Source organism: Gastrolobium bilobum, unplaced genomic scaffold (assembly GCF_033153095.1).
Source record: "Gastrolobium bilobum isolate Gb01-03AN ecotype WA unplaced genomic scaffold, APGP_CSIRO_Gbil_v1 utg26293, whole genome shotgun sequence".
NCBI lineage: Eukaryota > Viridiplantae > Streptophyta > Magnoliopsida > Fabales > Fabaceae > Gastrolobium > Gastrolobium bilobum.
Genome location: NW_026897991.1, coordinates 291,310 through 312,011, shown reverse-complemented (window position 1 = coordinate 312,011; position 20,702 = coordinate 291,310). Strand labels below are relative to the sequence as shown.

The following is a 20,702-nucleotide window of genomic DNA, read 5'->3' as shown; positions in this document are numbered from 1 at the left end:
GGGCTGATATTCTGGGATTGTATGAGTAGAAGCACCGTATTTAATCAAAAGCTAAGCAATCGCTTAGAGAGGGTTCTCAATTGAAAATAAGGATTATGATTCAATTGACATCAATCACGATTCTGATATTTTTTTTATCTGAGGAAAGACGTCAGATGAATCACAGCCTTAGGTTGGTTATTTTTAATTACAATTTCAAATTCATCTTTTACATTCTGTTTTTATTTAAATTTTAAAATCAACAAAATCCCCCCTTCCCTTTTATATTTTATTCTATAGAACGTTTCTGATTTCAAGCAGGTTCTTTGAAAGACGATCTGAGTTGCCCTATCATTACAAAACCTAAGCTCGGTGATTTGCGTGGGTTTGACAGCGCACGTCAATACACTATATTATTATTATTATTTGTTTTTCTGGGTTATTAAATTCTATCTTCCTTAAAATAAGTTTCATCCTCGAAACTTAAAAATTTATGCTCTCCCACAAATAAAAGTTAGCAAGCAAACATGGGTCATGCATAATCAAGCAAACAAGACAATTTAGGATACCAAGAATTTAAAACACTAATTTTTTTATTTACCCCCTAAAAGAAAAGATTCAAAATTGCATATCTTCTTTAAATAGACAAAAGTATTTATTGCATATATCATCCTTCATTTAGAAAAAATTTAACCAATACAAGTACAACTCAAAATCTTAAAGAAAGTTAATTACTCCTATTAACACAAAATGAGTTACAAAAGATAACATATAAGTAATTTCAAGAACATAATTAACAAGATCAAGACTTCAAAATTAAAGTATTTTTAAAGGACAATAAGAACCTTTTTTACTACTCAACTTTCACGAATTCTTTTTTTATATCTTATTTTATTTACTAAATATTTGTAAGTACTTATTTATTTATTTAACTCTGGGATCTTTGATACCTTAAGTCAGCATCAAGAGCAAACCCAAGCTAAACCAAGGACTCTGATATCATTTTGCAACACTCAAATTTTTAACAATTTTAAAATATTCTTAAAATAATAGAATTTGCCAAAATTCATATTTTATTATTTATTAGGATCTTATAAATATCACGGAAGCTAATCTAAAATTAATTTGAGAAAATATTAATGTCGCCCCTATAAGAGGGACAAGTGCAAGGGTAACTTTATTAAATTCATAAATATTAAAATAAAACAAGAGACTAAGATTTAACTCAAAATATATCTTATACATTTTATTAAATCTCATAAAATTGTAAAATTTATGATAAGCTAGAAATATCTGAGACGTTATCCTCATTGACCACTATTAGCCCCAGCTTTTGCAACCTGCTTCACTGAAAAATCTGCTCCCCCGAAGGATCATTACAACACACAAACACAGACAAATAATTAGCAAAAGCAGGTAAACCCAATCCAGAACACGAAGAGGATAGTCATAAGTTAATCAATAATTGTAATCAACCCAAACATCAATCAAGGCATTTTATTTAGAATAAATATAACTCAATAAATCAGCATAATCAACTCATTGATGTTTTATTAAGGATAATCATAAATTAATCAATTAACATATTCAGCTTAGCATCAATCATAATATTACATAAATAATAATCATAACTCAAATATTCATCATAATCAAATCAAGTATCAAATTCCATTATTCATCAGATTTATCTTTATGAAGTTAAATTAGTTAATTTAGTGGGAAGAGCACAATGGTAGACCCGAGAAACCCTATTGTCAGTCTACCCTGTGACTCGGGAAACCATGTTGCCAGCCACATATAATCAAAATTGGCCATCAAAATATCAAATTCTAGTGTGTACACCTTTACACAAAGTTGCTACTAGTACCTAGGGAACCTTGTTGTCAAATACCACTTTGGGAAGAGCGAATAACATCGTTTTCACATCATGTAACATCGAAGGCATAAAGCCCAAACAACTTAACTAGATTTCTTTAACCTAATTTATCCACATTGCTTAATAAGGTTATGGATTTATTTACATCCCTGCAACCCAAATCGTAAGACACTTGCCAGTCAACAAAATTAAAACAAAAGCACTTTATTAAACAAGTAATTTAGAAGAGTTTAGGCATTCATGACTTCATTATAATACAGATACTTTATCATCCAATCATAAGAAAATGAACTCATATTTAAAATAAAAGAAACAAAAAAGAACAAAGAAAGAAACATGAACACACAAATAAAGATAGACATAGGCGATGCTTTAGCACTACTCACGCAACTACTCGACATGCATGCCACCACTTTCCACTATATCTATGCTCTTAGAAAAGTGTTGGGGTCAACCTGATACAATAATCCCTCTATTAGATCCAGAATCACCCTTTGATCTATTGGATTCCTCTCAACAAGATTGATTGATTGATTCCTCAGTATATTGGAGCATGCCTTTGCTTCTTTATTTATAGAGATGGATGACTTGGAATCCAAGTTGTTATTTGAATTCAAATCCCTTTTAGAACAAGCTTCAATTTTGATCTTGAATTATCTTTAAGCTTAGTTTTATGATCTTGATTAAGGATTCATTAAGATGGATGTTATCTCTTCATATCTTTAGCCTTCTTATCCTTTATCATGTGCTCTAGCATACTATATTTTATTTGAATTTGAAATTATGTTGCTTATCTTTTTATTTGTTTTACTACAGTTTCAAAACACAATGTTTCATTAATCGCTTCAATGCTATTGCATTTCTACGACATTGACTTGCATCACAAACTTCATAGCTTGTTAAATGCTTTAGTATCATAATCAACTCAATTATTAACACTTAACACATGTATCATTCAAAATACACAAAGATAAGATTCGTGCAATTGTATCATACTTATGAAGGAATTATATGAAATATTAGGCACCAAATCATTAATTATAAACTCAAAATCAACTCTCTTTGGAAGAGTTAACAATCACCATCAAAGAGGCTTATAAATACATTTGTGCCTAGACTATAAATTCAATTCCATGAATGATTGTAATAAAAAATGTATTGATTTTAGTGAAGTGCAAATGGAGAATGTACCATGGGCTTTATTTAATTATTTATCTCCTTTTGATCATGTTCTTATGTCTTTAAATAGGCCTTTATATATATATATATATATATATATATATATATATATATATATATATATATATTTCATAAGTTGTTGATTAATCTTGAAATATTAGAATTACTTAGATAAAGTTATAAAATAGTTTGTTAGTACTCATCACAAACATTAGTAACAATCATCTTACGATAAGATTTATTCTAATATTACTTGTTTATACATGCACTTGAATATGTTTTATAATATTAATTACTATCAATCTATAGACACTCTTATGAATTTGAATATTAAGCTTTCATAAGGAGGAGGGAAGCCCTTATAAAATCTCAATAATGTTAGAAACGTGTTAAAAAAACTAAACTGCCTCACCATTAGTGAACTATACATTTTGATGCAGAAAAAACATGATAAAGCAATCATCTCACCTAAAAATTTAAGCTTGTGAGTGAAGGCTCATATTTCTCTAATACACCCTTTCACACAAGAGCTCTTTAGCCTTGAAGCGTGGATATTGCACAGGTCTATTTTTCGGTAATACCTTGTGCTGCCTTAATTACACTAGAAAGTAAGGGGCACTGAGGATCGAATTAGTGGCCCTATGGTCACAGATGCTCGATTTCATGTAAAGAACCATTTCAACCCAAAAGTTTAAGTTGAGAAGTGAAGACCCATTAATAATTTTTATATTATATTTCTCTAACAGAAGAAAAAGATAGACTAAATTAAAAATTTGGATTTGATAATGAATTTTTTTATCTTAAAATTGAGTTATCAGAATAAAAAAAAAAAAACAATTGCATTACAGTAATAATGTTAAACACACTTCTATAAGTAATTACAAATCAATCAAAATTAACTATGTTTCAAAAAAAGTTTTTAAGATAGGTGATTAGAAACCAATAAACATAAACTAAAAAAACTACATTTAAATCAATACTAATAAGTAAAATAACATTTTACAAATGAAAACTTATCATCAATTAAGCTCAATGTACATCACAAATTTTTGTTCTCAAAGCAAGTCATTTTCCTTTAACACTCATGGCATAAATCTGATTTAGAATGAATTTGTTGAATCAATCGTTAAATACTTAAGCCATGATTAATGAGTCAATGGTAAATGTATCACTCATAGGGCCCATTTAGATGAGCTTTTGAAAAAATGACTTTTTGTGCATTAATTATTTTAGAAGGACTTTTAAAAAGCTAAAGTTATTTTATATTTGGACATAATACATGAAAAATACTTTTAACTAAATATATTATTCAGATGTTAAAATTAAAAAGTATAAATTACTAAAAAGGTAACGTGAAAATAAATTATAGGAGTAGATTTGGTGGCGGCAATGGCGGTGGAGGTAGTGGCGAGGTGGTGGTGGAGGTTGGGTAATGGTGGTGATGACAATAATGGTATGAATGGTTGTGAGGAGATGGCAGTAACGACGATGTGGTGGTAGTTATGACCTATGTTGCATTAACACCGACATGAGACACGACACGATACTCAAACACATTAATTCTAAAAAATATTAGATTTCAACACGTTATGGCATGTTTTAATATTAAATAAATTTTTAATTTATGTAGTATATGTTGAACCATAGGTCATGAAGACTATGATATTGAAGTTTTGATGATAACAAAACACCTATAAAGGACCAACATAACTCAACATGGATGCTCGCAATACAAGGCATGACAACAAGTCCTAAATGGTACAAGAAGCCTATAAGAAAGTGCAAACATGAAAAGAACACTCAAATTGGCAAAGTCGAAGCTCAAGTCAAAATTTCAAGTTCAAAAGAAGTATTAGAAGACTCAAACAAGGAAGACAAAGAAGACTCATGTGCTTACTGTTTGTTATGTTTTTTTAGATTCATAGAACTTATAGGAATGAGTTTATTGAGCTTTATCTTAGGAATTGCATAATTAAACTATAAACTCATATAAGTGACACATATTCAGTTTGATCATGCATACAAGATCACATACACATCAAGAGTTGTTATACAAGTGTGAAACATGATTATACATATGTTAGATGTCATTAGAAATCATTTAGAAGTCACTGGAAATCAATTAGATGCATTAAGATTCGAAAACCAACATGAAAATTGATTTCTGCATAAAAGTAATCGAATGCTTTCTGGGTTTGAAGAAGTATTCGAATATCTGATGAACAAGAATCGGATACTTGCTTAACTTGAAGAAGTATTCGAATAGTCCCCGAAAAGTAATGAATACTTTCACTTGTAAGTGACTTAAACTCGAAGTAATTCAAATATTTGATGTTTAACAACTATAAACGAATATTAACTCGGCACCTATAAATACATGTTATTAAGGTTCTGAACACAAGAATTAAAACTGGAAAACTCAAAATCTAAGAGAACTCAGAATTGAACCCATATTGGCTTAGTTTTTCACATCCTTGAAAAAAAACTCAATTATTCTCTTGTTTCTCAATCTTTTTTGTTCTTTCATTTTTGTTTGAACTTAGAGAGGCGACTTTAATCTGTTTAAACGAATTTGAATGCTGTAAATGTTGGTGAGACAATTGGAGTAATCCTAAGGTGTTAGGTTGTGTGTGATTAAAGGATTGGTCATAGACTTAAAAAATTCCAGTTGTAAAAAGGTTTCTTCAAGCACCTGATGGAAGCTTGATGATAGTGAACAGATCGACCTCAGTCTGGATATAGCTCTCAAGTGGTTAGAGAGTGAACCAGGATATATCACGGTGTGATTTTTCCTAAACCCTTCTCTATATTGATTTCGATCAATTAATTTCGTTTTGATTTTTGTATATGTTATATTGAATCTGTTTGAGGGTTGGGAATCATAAGTTTTATGTTTAAATTCGTTCTTGCATGATTTCTTGAAAAGAGTTGCCATAAACATTGATTTTCTCTATTTTCCCATTCAATTTTGATTCCGCTGTATTACCTCTGAAATTTGTGTTATCAGAATTGTTTTAATTTTGTTTTGTATTGAGAAAAAAGTTTATATTCTGTTTGAATTCGTTTAGGTTGAAAATCTTGTTAAAGTGTTGTGTTTTTGAATATTTCTTGCATTAGAAGTAACACACAGTTCCTCTTGTGTGATTGTTTAGTCATATTTCTTTTCAGTGTATATTATATTTAATATTCAATAATTTAACAAAAAAAGAAACTAAACTTATAATACCCATCAATTTTGCAAAGAAATATAAGATGTAAATATTTACTATTGTATTTTCAAATTGAAAACCTCTTATACACTACAGTGAGATTTATTTGGTATCCATCTTTTATTTTATTATATCAATTTGGTAAAACATCGATTAATTTTTCCATGATATGTAATGAAATTTCAAATATTATAGATGACAGAGCGTGTTAAAGTGTCCGGGAGCGTCAGGCACGACACTTCAGGTTTTTTGAAGTGTCGGTGCTACATAGGTTATGACAGGGTATGTGAGCGGTGGGGTTGTAATGGCAGCAACAACAATGGTGGAGGAGGTGGTGGTGGTGACGGTAAAGAGATGGATTAGCTGGGGTTGGGAAAATTTGAGTTCTAAAAAAATATATTTGGCTTTTGACTTTTATTTTTTAAAAGCCAATTTTTTTTTTATACATTGAGGTAAAGACATAAAGCAAAGAAAAAATAAAACATAGAAAAGATTAGACAGGGAAGCTTTTAGCGAGTCTACACATGTCTAGCCAAAATCACACCCATATTGTCAGCCTGAAGATGATACCATAGTTGGGGGGGGGGGGGTTCAGAGAAGTGAGCCTTATCAGGTAACTTCAAGTGAACCAATAGATAGTTTGCCAACCAATCCGCGCACTGGTTGCCCTCTCAAAGAACATACATACCGAACATCATATTATGAGGGAGTATACTTATAATCTTTTCAACCACCTCCAAATCGAAAAGTTGTAGCAGCATGTTATAATTCCACTTTCCATCCTGGCCTACCACTTGATTGAGGCAGCAATCGTTCAAATCTTCGGGTACACTGCTTGGAACATGATCCAAGAAGCATATAAAAGAGTCGACCCACTTGTCCTTCCAAAAAGAGATTGTCTCCCCATTTTCCAAACTATGCTATCTTGCATATTGAGCATGATATTGTAGATTGCCTTCCAGAAAGGAGGGCATCCAGCCTTAGGGATTGACACTTGATCAACTTGCACCTTGTATTTGTCACGCAACGAATGAGACCAAAGAAAATTGACTTCATTTTGAAAGCGCCAAACACATTTCATTAGAAAAGCATAATTCATTAAAGCTGTGTTCCTCTGGGTAATCAGGATATCCCAGCCCACCGCGTGGTATGACCTATTCTGATGAGTATTCCCCTAGATAAAGTTTTGTTGGATTCAGTCTAGTGAGAAAGAAAAGCCAAGCACATTTCATTAGAAAAGCCAAAAATTTTGATTTTGAAAAAAAGAGAGTAATTTTTTTGACTTTTTTATGACTTCTTCTTTTTTAAAAGCATCTCCAAAAATTCATTTATAGCGAGAAAGATATTTTTTAAAAAAAAGAAAAAAAAACATTGAAATGAGCTATATGTCGTAACAAGTTTACTTTTACAAGCTTACAAATAGTTAAAAAAAGAAGAAGAGGAATTTGACCTTTGTAAAGCCATTTTTAATTTAGCTAAAATATAAATGGTGACATGTGTTGCACTCAACTGCACGTTGAAAAACCGCCTACAGATTATGCGCTTATTTTCGGTTCACTTTGTCTCCACTGCTACAGCACTGCTCATGTAAAAAGTTAAAAAAAACTAAGCCAAATAATATTTTTATATTATAAAAATAAAAATAAAAGTTTGTTAGGTTGAAATTGAAAGCAATATAGAGAAAGAAATAATTAGAAAGAGCATTGACATTATGAAATGAAGTATTGTGTCGTTGAAATCTTGAAATCGCAAGCATTTAATAAGCACTAAAAATCAGTTGGGGATTGAAAAAAAAAGAAAAACGCTGGCGTGTTGTTTCATTAGCATTTTTGGCTTTTATTTTTTGCATTTATACTCTAACAACTCCGAAACCACAGAAAAAGAAAAAGACAGAAAAAAAATAAAAATAAAAATCTGAGGATTGAAGAAGTTTCTTCATTTACCAACAATTTCCCTTGAACACTGAACAAAGAGAGTTGTTGGAAAAACATGGGTAATCGTTTTATTTGCATGATAAAGAAGGAACCCAAAGATGTTGGATCGAGAAGCAAGAGAATGGGTAGATCACAGAGGAAGTTGGTGACTGAGGAAGAACTTCATCTGCAAGCACTCTCTATGGCACTTCAACAGCATCAATTGTCTCAGAGATTTGAAGGGTCCATGTCTAGGAGAATTGGTTCAACAAGCTCTAGAAGGCGCAATTTATCTGAGTCATTCTCAGCCAACAAACAGGTTTTTTTTTTTTTTTTTAATTATTATTATATTTTTTATAGCATGATTTGTGGGTTATTGATTGAAAAGTTTTGATTTTTGAATCATTTGATCAGTTGCAAAAAGTGGGTTGTCATGATTAAAGATCTTTAAAGTATATGGGTAGAAGTGAAGACTAGTTAATTGCTAGGGTAAGCAATTGAGTCAACAGAACAAGCCTTAGCTGAAAAGTGTACATTGAAAAAAGAAATCAAGGGCTTACCTTTTTTTCTTTTTTATGACTAAAAAGGTGCATCTTGAAAAGTAGTGTGCTTTGAAAAGCAAATGCTATTTATTTATGTTTAGTTGCCTGTATCTTGTACTTGTTTATATACCCCACTTCCCTGACTCCACTAAATACTAATGCGTTTTGACCCCATTTATTCTTAAGCGCCATGGGAAAAATGCTTTTCTTCCTCCTTTTTTAGGAGAGAGTTCAGCACAGTTGTGTAAGGGGAAAAAATGAGAGATGTTGAGCAACCTGGCTGTTGGTACTTTTGTTGAATCAATATCTGAGCTGGTGGTGATGCTTAATTATGTTATGTTAGTTCTTATGCAGTTGGATTTTGTCTGTGATTTAATGTAAACTAACTCCTTCTAAGGGATCTTTGAAATGTTGTTTGAATTGATGCAATAGAATTAACATTAATATATTATATTCTTGAGTGTTGCAAATGTTAGCTAGGACCTAGAATGGAAAGGAAATGAGTAATCAATATATATATATATATATATGCTCTTCACAATCTTTGTATTTGCACAAAAGATTGGTTAACAAACTTTGTCAGCCATGTTGAAATCTGCTTTCCCCCTGAATTTTGGTTGAAATATTCTGACTTCTTGCCAGTCATATCCTGTGCAGATTCCAGAATTACTGGAGAATATTAAAACGAAGAAATTTGTTTTAATCCATGGAGAAGGTTTTGGAGCATGGTGTTGGTACAAGACTGTTGCCTTTCTAGAAGAAGCTGGACTGCTTCCTGTTGCTTTAGATCTTACAGGTTCTGGAATTGATCTCACAGACACAAACAGCGTCACTACATTGGCAGAGTATTCAAAACCTTTAATTAATTATCTTGAAAACCTTCCTGAGGATGAAAAGGTTTGGATGCGTGAGATTGAATATATATCTGACTTGAAACATGTCATTTTCCTGCATTCTGTTATATTTCATGAAAATGGAAATTTTGCAGGTTGTTCTTGTTGGTCATAGCATTGGTGGTGCTTGCGTTTCTTATGCATTGGAACATTATCCTCAAAAGATCTCGAAAGCAATTTTCCTTTGTGCTACAATGGTGACTAATGGCCAAAGACCTTTTGATGTTTTTGCTGATGAGGTATCCAGTTAGTTTCTTCATTTATTTATGTCAATAGTTGAATTTTTGCGAGTTCATATATGGTGAATAAATCCTCAAATCAAACTTAAATTAATAATAACACATGCTAAAGCAATTTGAAGTGACATGCTTAAATTGATTGGTGTGGTTTCTTCATCTATTATCACAAGTTTACTATAACGTGAATATTTGAATTTCAATAACTCAGATTCTATGGTTATAATTTGAAGTCTTAGCCAATTTTCCATTGAATCTTTTATTGCTCTAATGTGCTGCTCAGCCAACTTGATTTTCCATGATTTTTCTGTCTTCTTAAATAATGTTTCCTTAGCAAAAAATTACTTCATCGTAAGAATTAAAAACCTTGGAAAAAGTAAATATTTTGGCTCTTGTAAAAGCAAGAAAAATAAAAAAGCTGTTTTGAGAAAGGTGAAAATTTCAACAGTTCTGAGAAATAAAAAGCACATTCAAATGTTCTGTTAATTAGAGTGATACTGGAATGTTTTCTTCCGTTAGACACTCAAAGTAAACATTATAGCAGCCAAAGTAAAAGTTCTTTATGATGTATTTTCCTTTCAGAATGAACATTTTTTTATTTAAACATTTTTTATTTTTAAATTTCTTGTTTTGCATGTTGCTTGGAAGATCTCATAATTGTTCTCACAAATTATCTACACTGCAGCTTGGATCTGCTGAACGTTTTATGCAAGAATCAAAGTTTTTGATCCATGGAAATGGTCAAGAAAAGCCCCCGACAGGATTTATGTTTGAGAAAGAGCAGATGAAAGGGTTATATTTTAACCTGTCCCCAGCAAAGGTATGCTGGATTTAAGTCTATTTCTATCTTTCTTCCTCCTAGGTTTTTTAGCTGCTATATCTTGACTGTCCATTTAAATTAGCTACTTAAAGCTGTACACCTCGTGACAAATAGTAAAATTTTGGAACTAAAAAACTTTTTCATTACTTTTTTCCCTCCTTTCATTCTCTTTCTCTTATTTTTCAGAAGTGGTTGAGTGGAGAAAGAAAGAAAAAAAACAGATAAAACTTATTGCACAATGAATAATTTCAAATATTAAAAGACACAAAGATAAATATTAATTGGCTTCATCTAAATGTATTACTGTGCTGATAAGTACATGCTTAAAAGCTTTAACATATGGGAAAAAGATAACGGGGAAGGAGATTATGATTAATATTAAATTCAATTAACTAGAGGAGCTATTTTGTACTCTCAATTTTTTGGTTCAAGGGTAATTTCTTGTAGTGGTGTAGTGATTCACAAGATCTGTAATTGTGTTAATAGTGGAAAGGTGTGTACATCTCTTTTGGTTGGAGAACGTATTACCATTGTTCAAGCTTGTTTGTTTAGCTTTCCATATTACCATTCCCTATTTTGAATTCCAGACACAGTGGCTGAGAGGATTGAGAAGATTAAGGGTTGTCTTTTGGTATGAGATGGGGGAGAGGAGTACAGACCACCTTGTTAGTTTTTTGCCCAAAAAAGAAGTAGATTTGGGACTTACAAATTTGTTTCCTGTTTTTCACAAAAAGAAAAGAAAAGAAAGAAAGATAAAAACTTGTTTGGCCCTTGGTTTTGATTTGTGTTTATAAATCAATAAAGTGTAGTTTTTTTATAAAAAAAACTGAAACAACCGAGATGTTATCTTAACTCTTGATCATGATTTTCCAAAAGGCAAATTGGGTATTTAAAAGATTGACATTGAATGACCAATTTGATGTTGAAAATTGTCATGGAAGGACTGTTTTGATATATTTAGTATAATAGGGGTAAAGTAATAACAGTTGTATATTTGGAAAACCAAAATAGGTGTTTACCTTTTCTTTTTTTAATATAATGTTTTATCTAGTCTTGACTTATAGCTCCTCCTTCATGTCATTCACTTGAAAAAGGTAATGAAATATATTATTAAATTGTATCTAAAATGTACAAAGGTTTCTCTATTTAAAGAGAATACATGACCTAATGGGCTAAGCCCAAGAGAGATTCTAGAATACAACAAATAAATAATTATTATTATTTACAACACTCTCCCTCAAGCTGAGGAATAGATATTTATCATTCCCAGCTTGCTAGTAAGCTCTTGAAATCTATCTGAAGGAAGTCCCTTTGTCAATACATCAGCTAATTGACGCCCAGTGGGAATGTATGGAGTGGTAATCAAAGCGTTATCAAGCTTCTCTTTGATGAAATGGCGGTCGACCTCAATATGTTTAGTCCGATCATGTTGAACTGAATTATGAACTATACAAATAGCAGACTTATTATCACATAGCAGCTTCATAGGTCCCTCACATTTTATTTTGAGATCATCAAGTACAATTTTCAACCACAACAACTCATAAATGCCTTGAGCCATAGCTCGAAATTCAGCCTCTGCACTTGATCTGGCAACTACATCTTGTTTCTTACTTCTCCACGTCACTAAATTATCACAAAGAAACATACAATAACCAGTGGTAGAACGACGGTCAGTCACAGATCCAGCATAATCAGCATCAGTGTAAACTTTTAAAGAGAGATTGCTATCACGCCGGAATAACAGTCCTTTACCAGGAGTGGCTTTAAGATACTGAAGAATTTTCTCCACTGCCTGCATGTGTTTGTCCTTGGGATCGTGCATAAACTGACTGACAATACTAACAGCATAAGCTAAGTCTGGTCTAGTATGAGCCAGATATATCAGTTTCCCAACTAGCCTTTGATATTGTCCTTTATCAACTGGAGGACTCTCCTCTTCATAACCTATCTTGTGATTCTGCTCAATAGGAGTATTAGAGGGTTTACACCCAAGCTTTCCTGCTTCTTTGAGAAGATCAAGAATATATTTCCTCTGGCTGATAAAAATTCCTTTCTTTGAATGACTTAGGAAATATCGCAGTTTCCCAAGGTCTTTAACTTCAAACTTAGAGGCTAGTCGTGTTTGCAGAATATGTCTTTCCACAAAATCATCACATATTATAATAATATCATCAACATATACAAGGAGCACAATGAGCTTCTCATCTTGGGAGTGCTTAAAGAAAAGAGTGTGATCTCCTTGACTCTGTTTGTATCTTAAGGTCATCATAACCTTAGTAAACCTCCCAAACCAGGCACGAGGTGACTGCTTCAATGCATACAAGGCTTTTCTTAATCTACAAACTTTATTTTCTCCGTCCACAGAATCAAAACCAGGCGGGATTTTCATGTAGACTTCTTCTAACTCACTATTAAGGAAAGCATTCTTCACATCAAATTGATTTATATACCAATTGTAATGGGCAGCAAGGCATAACAAGACTCTCACGATATTCATCTTTGCAACTGGAGCAAAGGTTTCTTCATAATCAATGTCATAGGTCTAAGTGTAACCCTTGGCGACTAACCGAGCCTTATATCTCTCAAGAGTGCTATCATAATTATACTTTAGGGCATAAACCCATCTGCACCCTACTGCTTTCTTTCCATTGGGTCTATCAATAACCTCCTATGTTTTATTTTTCTCCAACGCATTCATCTCCTCTTGCATGGCTTGAGCCCAATTCTTATTTTTCAATGCTTCATGTACTGATTTTGGGATTGAAATAGAATCTAGTGCTGAAACAAAGCTTTTGTGCTGCACAGATAGATTAGTAGAAGAAACAAAATGGGAGATAGGGTACTGAGTACAAGAGGAACAAGATTGTTTTGAACAAGATCTTCTCCCTTTTCTTAGGGCAATAGGTAAGTCATCAGAAGCTGAAGCAATGGGTAAGTCATTAGAAGTATCAGAAGAAATAGGCAAATCATGAGAGGCAATAATATTAGAATCAGAAACAGGAGACTTAGGACTTACCAGTGGTTCAGACGATTGAGGTTGCTGGTGAGACAGTATGGGTTGTTTCCTCCTCTGATATACCAGTTTAGGTGTCAAAAACTTTCGTATCTCAGGTGTATTTGAAGGTTCTGACACACCAGGAGCAGACACACTAGGAAGAGGTGTAGGAGTAGACAAGGACGATCCAGACTCAAAGAAGGAAGGGGATGAGTCTTCTGAAGAACTGTTCTCCCCCTGAAGATGAAGACCCAAGAAATAAGACTCAGATTCTTGAAAGGTGACATCCATAGAAACAAAATTTTTTCGACTTGGTGGATAATAACACTTGTACCCTTTTTTATCAGGGGCATAACCAAGGAAGACACACTTAAGAGCCCTAGGATCCAACTTATTGCGATGTTGTTTATGAATAAGGACAAAGGCAACACATCCAAACACTTTTGGTGGAAGGCTCTGCAAAATGGGAACAGAAGAAAATAAGAAGTCATGGAATGAATAGTATTGTTAAGGATCCGTGAAGGTAAGCGATTGATCAAAAAGGCTGCAGCTAACATGGCTTCTCCCCAATAAGAACTAGGAACAGATGTCTGGAAGAGTAGTGCTCTAGCAACTTCAAGGAGGTGACGATTTTTTCTTTCAGCAACCCCGTTTTGTTGAGGGGTATCAACACATGTGAGCTCATGAACCATACCTCTGTCTGAAATGAATTGCGACAGGCATTGGTTGACGTACTCAGTACCATTATCAGATCTTAGTCTTTTAATACACTTACCAAACTGAGTCTCAATCATGTGATGAAATCGAATAAATATCTCTGGTACTTCAGACTTGTCTTTCATCAAGAATATCCATGTTACCCGAGTACAATTGTCAATAAAAGAAACAAACCACCTTGCACCTGAAACACTATGCACTTTAGAAGGGTCCCAAACATCAGAATGGATAAGAGAAAAAGGTTCGCTGCTTTTGATAGTGCTAGAAGGTAATGACACTCGATGGTGTTTTGCAAATTCACAAACATCGCAATGGAAGGACTCAACTGACTGATTTAGAAACAAAGAAGGAAACATTGACTTCAATAGACTGAATGGTGGATGCCACAGACGCTTGTGATGGAGCCAAATCATAGACTCTGTAGTAGAAGGATGACGTGTCATTAATAACTGATTTTTGCTATCATTTATAGCATGTTCTGGAAGGAGATAATACAACCCATCCTGCTCATTAGCAACTCCAATTGTCTTCTTTGAGGTAAGATCCTGAATAACACAATGAGAAGGGAAAAATGTGATAGAACAATTCAAATCAGTTGTAAGTTTTTGAGTGGAGATAAGATTAGTAGAAAGCTGAGGAACATAAAGAACATTTTTAAGAAACAAGGAAGGTTGAATTTGAATGTTACCAGAACCAATAACTGATTTATGGGATCCATCAACTACGGATATAGTATGACTACCAACAATAGGATGATAAGAAAGAAAAGACTCAGGTCGACAAGTCATATGATCAGTTGCACCAAAATCCAAAATCCATAAGGTTTTAAAATCAGTGCAAGAAACAAGAAGAGATGTAGAATGTGTGTTCTTACCTGACAAGATCAAAGAACGGTCAGATGGCTTACACATATTATCAATAGCGGGTTTAAGCTGATTCAACTCCTTTTGCTAAATATTCAAATATGAAGAGACATGTGGAGGCTGCGTGATAATCGAACCATCTTCTAAATCGGCCATAGTGATAAGAAAGAGTGAAAAACAGTACCAAAAACACACAACGTACACCCAAACGACGTCAGATCAGAGAGAAAATCATAGATCCAGGTAGAGGAAGAAAACACAGATCTGGAAAGAGGAGACAAAACCAAGTAGGAAAAGTTTTTTTTTTTGTAAACAGTACCCGATGAACAGTATCGCGTTTTTTTTTTTTTTTGAGCTGTTCCGGTCGTCTGATGAAAAAGAAACCTCCGTAGAATGATAGATCTAAGAAAACAGAGTGAAACAGGGGTCCTCACGGTCCAAAAGGTCCCCGGAAATTTTTTTCCCGCGGCGAAAGGCAAATAGGGTTTGGTTTTTTAAAGACGGTGATTTGTGGAAGCAGAGTCCTCAGAATCGAGAGCTCTGATACCAACTTGAAAAAGGTAATGTAATATATTATTGTCTTTTATCTCCTTTAGCAATTGTTGTTTTCTTGTCACTCCTCTTGCAAGTTCCATATGATAGGAGATTTAAAACGAGTACAATTGAGCAACTGGATGACTTTAGCCCCTTCTTGCTGGTCAATCTAGTACTGTAAGGGCCAAAGCTCGACTTTCTTCCACCGCCCAGAGGGGCTTTGGAAAACAATTTTTTAATTGTTGATCCGTGAGCTCTGCATGAGGAAGATAATGCCCTTAGAACTCAAATATAGCTGGCCGGGGCCCGTTTGGTATGCGGGATTCATGGAGATTCTCGGGAAACTGAATTTTTTTAAATTTTTAATTTTCAGATATTATCGTAAACTGAATGTAAAAATCATATTTTTTAAAATTGAGATTCCCGGACAAATTTTTTTTTCTCTTGTACCAAGTTTAAGGAGCAAAACCCCTTCTGCCTCTAAAGCTTGAGTGTTGTGGGTTTGTTTTTTATTCCCCTTTCCAAATGCTTTAGGAAGGTTTTTTTTTTTTCACTTTTTTTTCTTTTCTTTAAGAAAGACATGCTTCTTGATCAAATATTCCAAACAAATTCTTAATTTTTTTTGAAAGTTGTTTCCATAACAGTTTTGCAAAACAAGTTCATAAAGCAGATTATACAAAAACAGAAGTTAGTCATGTGAATCCTTGGAAGTTTATCTGTTAAGGGTGTGCGCTTCTTTGTGCTTGGGTGATGGTTCTTGGATCTGAATTTTGGTGGATGTATAGATGGGAACTGTTCCTTTTTCAGAGATCTTTCTTTCCTTTATAATTTGTTTTGTTTTCATGAGTCACCCATCCAAAGCATTTATTGTATTCAGGATTCGAATATTTATTGGGATTTTCACTTGATGAGACCTGAATGATAGGGAGAGCATTGAGATTCAATCCCTTTTGCTTTACTTGATTCTTACTTTTATTCCTTTATCAAGATAGTAGAATTTGGTCTATTAACTGTGCTGGTATCTTTTCTTATGATTCCTATTTTTATATTTCTTACTCATTTTTTTAATAGGGAGAGTATTCTTCTCGAGACCCATTTGGAATCTAAGATTCCCTCTAAGGTCAAGTCTTTTGTATGAACAACAGTACTCAATAGGATTAATACCAATGACTTGCTACAAATTTGTGAGCCCTACTCAGCAGTTTTCCCTGACATTTCTGTTATTTTCAGCTCAAGTTCAGAAACAGTAGCCCATCTATTTCTACATTTTAAGCCAGCTACTTTCCTTTTAATATTTTGTTTGGTGTGCTGGATGAATCTTGGGTGTCACTTTGGTGCAGTATCTCTTGGTTTGCTTCAAGATTTTGGAAGAAACAAGGAGACTAATATTTTGTGGCAGTGTGCATGTTTGCCGTCCTGTGTTATTTTTGGTTAGAGCGAAATTAGGGGTGTCAATTCATGTTGACACGACACAAATATATTAATACGAACACGACACATTTTTATTCGTGTCAAAACCTTCAATACATGCACGACCCACAAATTTTGCTGGTTAACACAACACAATAGGAACAACATGCAAATTGAAATTTGTGTTCTTGACACCGACATGACAGGGGTGACACGGCATGACGCGACACGACATGAATCGGTCAAAATAGTAAATAGTTAAAAAATACGGGCAAATGCGGGTTTGCGTGTTGACATGCGACATGATACGAATTTTTGCATGTCATATTTTGCCAACACGAACATGTCACAAATTTAAATAAGGGTCAATTCGGATATGAATTTTCGTATCATATTCGTGTTGTGTCAAGAATTGACACCCCCTAAACGAAATGCCTGCATTTTTAAGTCTCTCTCTTTGCCCCTAGTTTTATTTCCGGATAGTGTTGTGTTTATGGCTTCTTTCAAGGGAGTTACCATTACTGATATGCAATGCAGGACTGAACAGCCTTGTCGCACTCTTGATTAAACCTTGTTTGCATCTCTTTCCTTTTTTTTTTTTTTTTGTCTTCTTTCTCTTATCCTCCCCCTAGTCATACTTGATTTCTCTAAAGATCTTCCACTGTCTTTGAATGCTGTCTAAAGCAATGGATTTTTTTTTGCCCAAATACGAGCATGATTGACCAAGAGGGTTGTATCCCCGCAACAGTGTAACCTACCCATTTGGATGAGTTTTTTTTCAGTCAAAAGTTATTTTTTTTTTCAAAAAAAAGAACTTTTGTTGTAAAGTGCATTTGGATGACTGTTTTTAAAAAAGCAGAAGTCATAAAAAAAGTCAAAAATCTGCTTTTTCCAGAAGCTAAAAATTTTAGCTTCTCAAAAAAGCAAAAGTCAAAAGCCAAATTTTTTTAAAAAAAAAATATATTTTTTTAAAAATCTAAATAGTTTTAACTTTTATAAAAAACACTTTTAAAATAAGCAGGGCATAAAAGTAACTTTTTTTAAAAGTTAATCCAAACACACTTAGAAGGAGCAGAACTGTTGAATTTGTGGGTTCCTAATAGTTTCTCGTTTTACTAAGCCTAGTCTTTTTCAAGTACGGTTGAAGTTGTTCATATATATTCATTGTTTTATTTTCTTAAGTATTGTTATGTTAAGGTGGACTTTTTTTTTCTTTGATATCCAAGTATGTGAATGTGTTTAAGAGTGCGAGCCTGAAATAGTGATAAAACTATTTCTTTATGACTGAAAGGTCACGAGTTCGAATTCGAGAAACAATCTCTTTGCAAATATGTAAGGGTAAGGCTACGTATAAGTATTGCTTTCGTCCCTACCCTCGCTAGTTGGGGTTTAATGGGGAGTGATTTTCATCCAAGATATGTGTTTATTTTATTCTTTTTTTGTTTTTATGGATTAATCATCTGACATTACCCAAGACAATCATCTAGTATGTTTCTAGTTTCTTAATGTCCTTGTGCTGGAAAATGGGTTTGTAAACATTACATGTTACTAGTATATGACCTGAAACATTTGCAATCCTCATCTTTCATGTTCCATGTTTCCTCTAAAGGTTGGGGTCATAACTGTGCTCAAATTAAAAAAACTATTATACCATCTTCATTTATTATATTTCTAACTGTATATTGTAAATTGTGTCCTAATTGAAGGAAGATGAAAACCATCTTCATTTTTGTTGTATTAACATTTTTCGCCGGGAAATTTGCGCATGGCTTATAGCAACTCGGACTAGTTTTTCAATTTACCATGAATGTTCTCATGAGTATTTATAGATTCTACTAATATATGCATCTGATAAAATTTGAAATGAGGTGTATTTCAGGATATTGCTTTAGCCATGGTTTCCATGAGACATAGCCCTCTTGGTCCTATCATGGAGAAGCTATCTTTATCTGCTGAAAAATATGGTACTGGTCGCCGGTTTTACATTCAAACACTTGATGATCATGCACTTTCACCAGATGTCCAAGAGAAGCTAGTGAGGGAAAACCCACCTGAAGGTGTTTTCAAAATCAAAGGCAGTGACCACTGTCCATTCTTCTCCAAGCCACAATCTCTCCACAAAATTTTGGTGGAAATAGCTCAAATTGCATAGCTTAATGGTCAACATGATTTCTTTTATCTTTCCATCCCCTTAAGATTACAAAATGAAAAAGAGTTGATATGGCTTTGCATTATTGACCATCATACAGGTAGGCCCAATTGGGAGAAGTATCTTATTTTTTATAATTATGGAATATAATAGAGAAAGGAACATGATTTCATTGCCTTTAAGACAACAGTATTATAGTAAGTAGTAAATGACTTCTGTAAGCCTCGGTTATTATTATTATTTTTCTCTCTCTCCATGTGTATAGTTATATTAACTTTTCACTTTACATTTTGGCTTTGATTGATGTTTTTTATGTCGTAGAATATAAAATTATTTCTTACATACATAAAAGTATATGGGGCTCAAGTGAGGTCATGTGAAAAGAAGAGAAAGAAAGAAAAAATATAGATTTCATATATTTTTATGTATGACAACATGAGAGATATTAAATCATTGTTTCATAGAGTAAAAAGTGCATGAACATTTGCTGACGTTCAATAAAACCAAAGGGGGCTTCTTTTTGTTTTTTTTTTTTTAATTTCAATATTATATTTGAAGGGTGTTCTTTAAACTTTATAATCAATTAGACTTTTAGGGGGTGTTTGGTTCAAGTTTTTGGAGAGGATTACCGGTAATCCTTCTTTGGTAAATGTAATTACCACGTTTGGTAGAAGGAATAAATTACGATTCCCGGATATCCAAGGATTACCGGTAATTTGATTTATAAAGAAAAGTCACTATTCAGATTACCAAAAATAATATGGTAATTCGGAATACCAATCAGAATACCAAGTAAAGGGAAAACACAACAATAAATTTTGAGACAAAAATACCCCAATACACATAAAAATCTAGACCAAATCTATCAATTACAAAAGTAAAAAAAGTTTGGGGTTATTTTTGTAAAATAAGCTCATATTCCAAGTCATATTTCGTTCTAAACCAAATATGGAATCAGTAATTTTTACCCAGTATTCCCGGTAATATTTTGGCTAACCAAACACATCTTTTGTAAGATTACAAGTAAACTCAATTTCTACTGAATTCCCATTAATCATGATTCCCGATCACCAAAAAATTTCTCCTGTACCAAACACACCCTTAGGGTATTTTTAGATTTTAAGGGAAGGGGGTTTTGGTTGGAGGGAAAAAAGGGGAGGGCTAGTTTTTCATCGTGAGTAAATATTTTTATTATTTGAAATTCTTAAATAGATGGTATATTATTATTGAATATTTAAATATTTTTTATTTATTTTTAAAAATATTTTATAACTTAATTTAAAAATGAAAGTTTGACTACCTTTTTCTTGTTTTTCTTAAAATTCTTGCGTCCAAGCATATAATCTAATTAATCTATTAACACAAGGTGAGTAAATTATGCATC

General features: G+C 33.1%; 1 protein-coding gene across 2 annotated transcripts; it reads left to right on the top strand.

Annotated features, from left to right (window-relative positions):
* The first annotated feature begins 8,146 nt into the window (after window positions 1-8,146).
* LOC133311997 (putative methylesterase 12, chloroplastic) lies at window positions 8,147-19,568 on the top strand. Of its 2 annotated transcripts, none has more exons than XM_061513137.1 (5): window positions 8,147-8,475; window positions 9,341-9,595; window positions 9,687-9,830; window positions 10,513-10,647; window positions 19,049-19,568. In XM_061513137.1, exons 1-5 carry the CDS (start codon window positions 8,233-8,235, stop codon window positions 19,319-19,321), a joined length of 1,050 nt encoding a protein of 349 aa, XP_061369121.1. In that variant the 5' UTR covers window positions 8,147-8,232; the 3' UTR covers window positions 19,322-19,568. The 2 variants fall into 2 exon arrangements, with proteins under 2 accessions (XP_061369121.1, XP_061369122.1); XM_061513138.1 differs by having other exon boundaries at window positions 8,148-8,475; window positions 9,356-9,595.
* The last annotated feature ends 1,134 nt before the right edge of the window (window positions 19,569-20,702 follow it).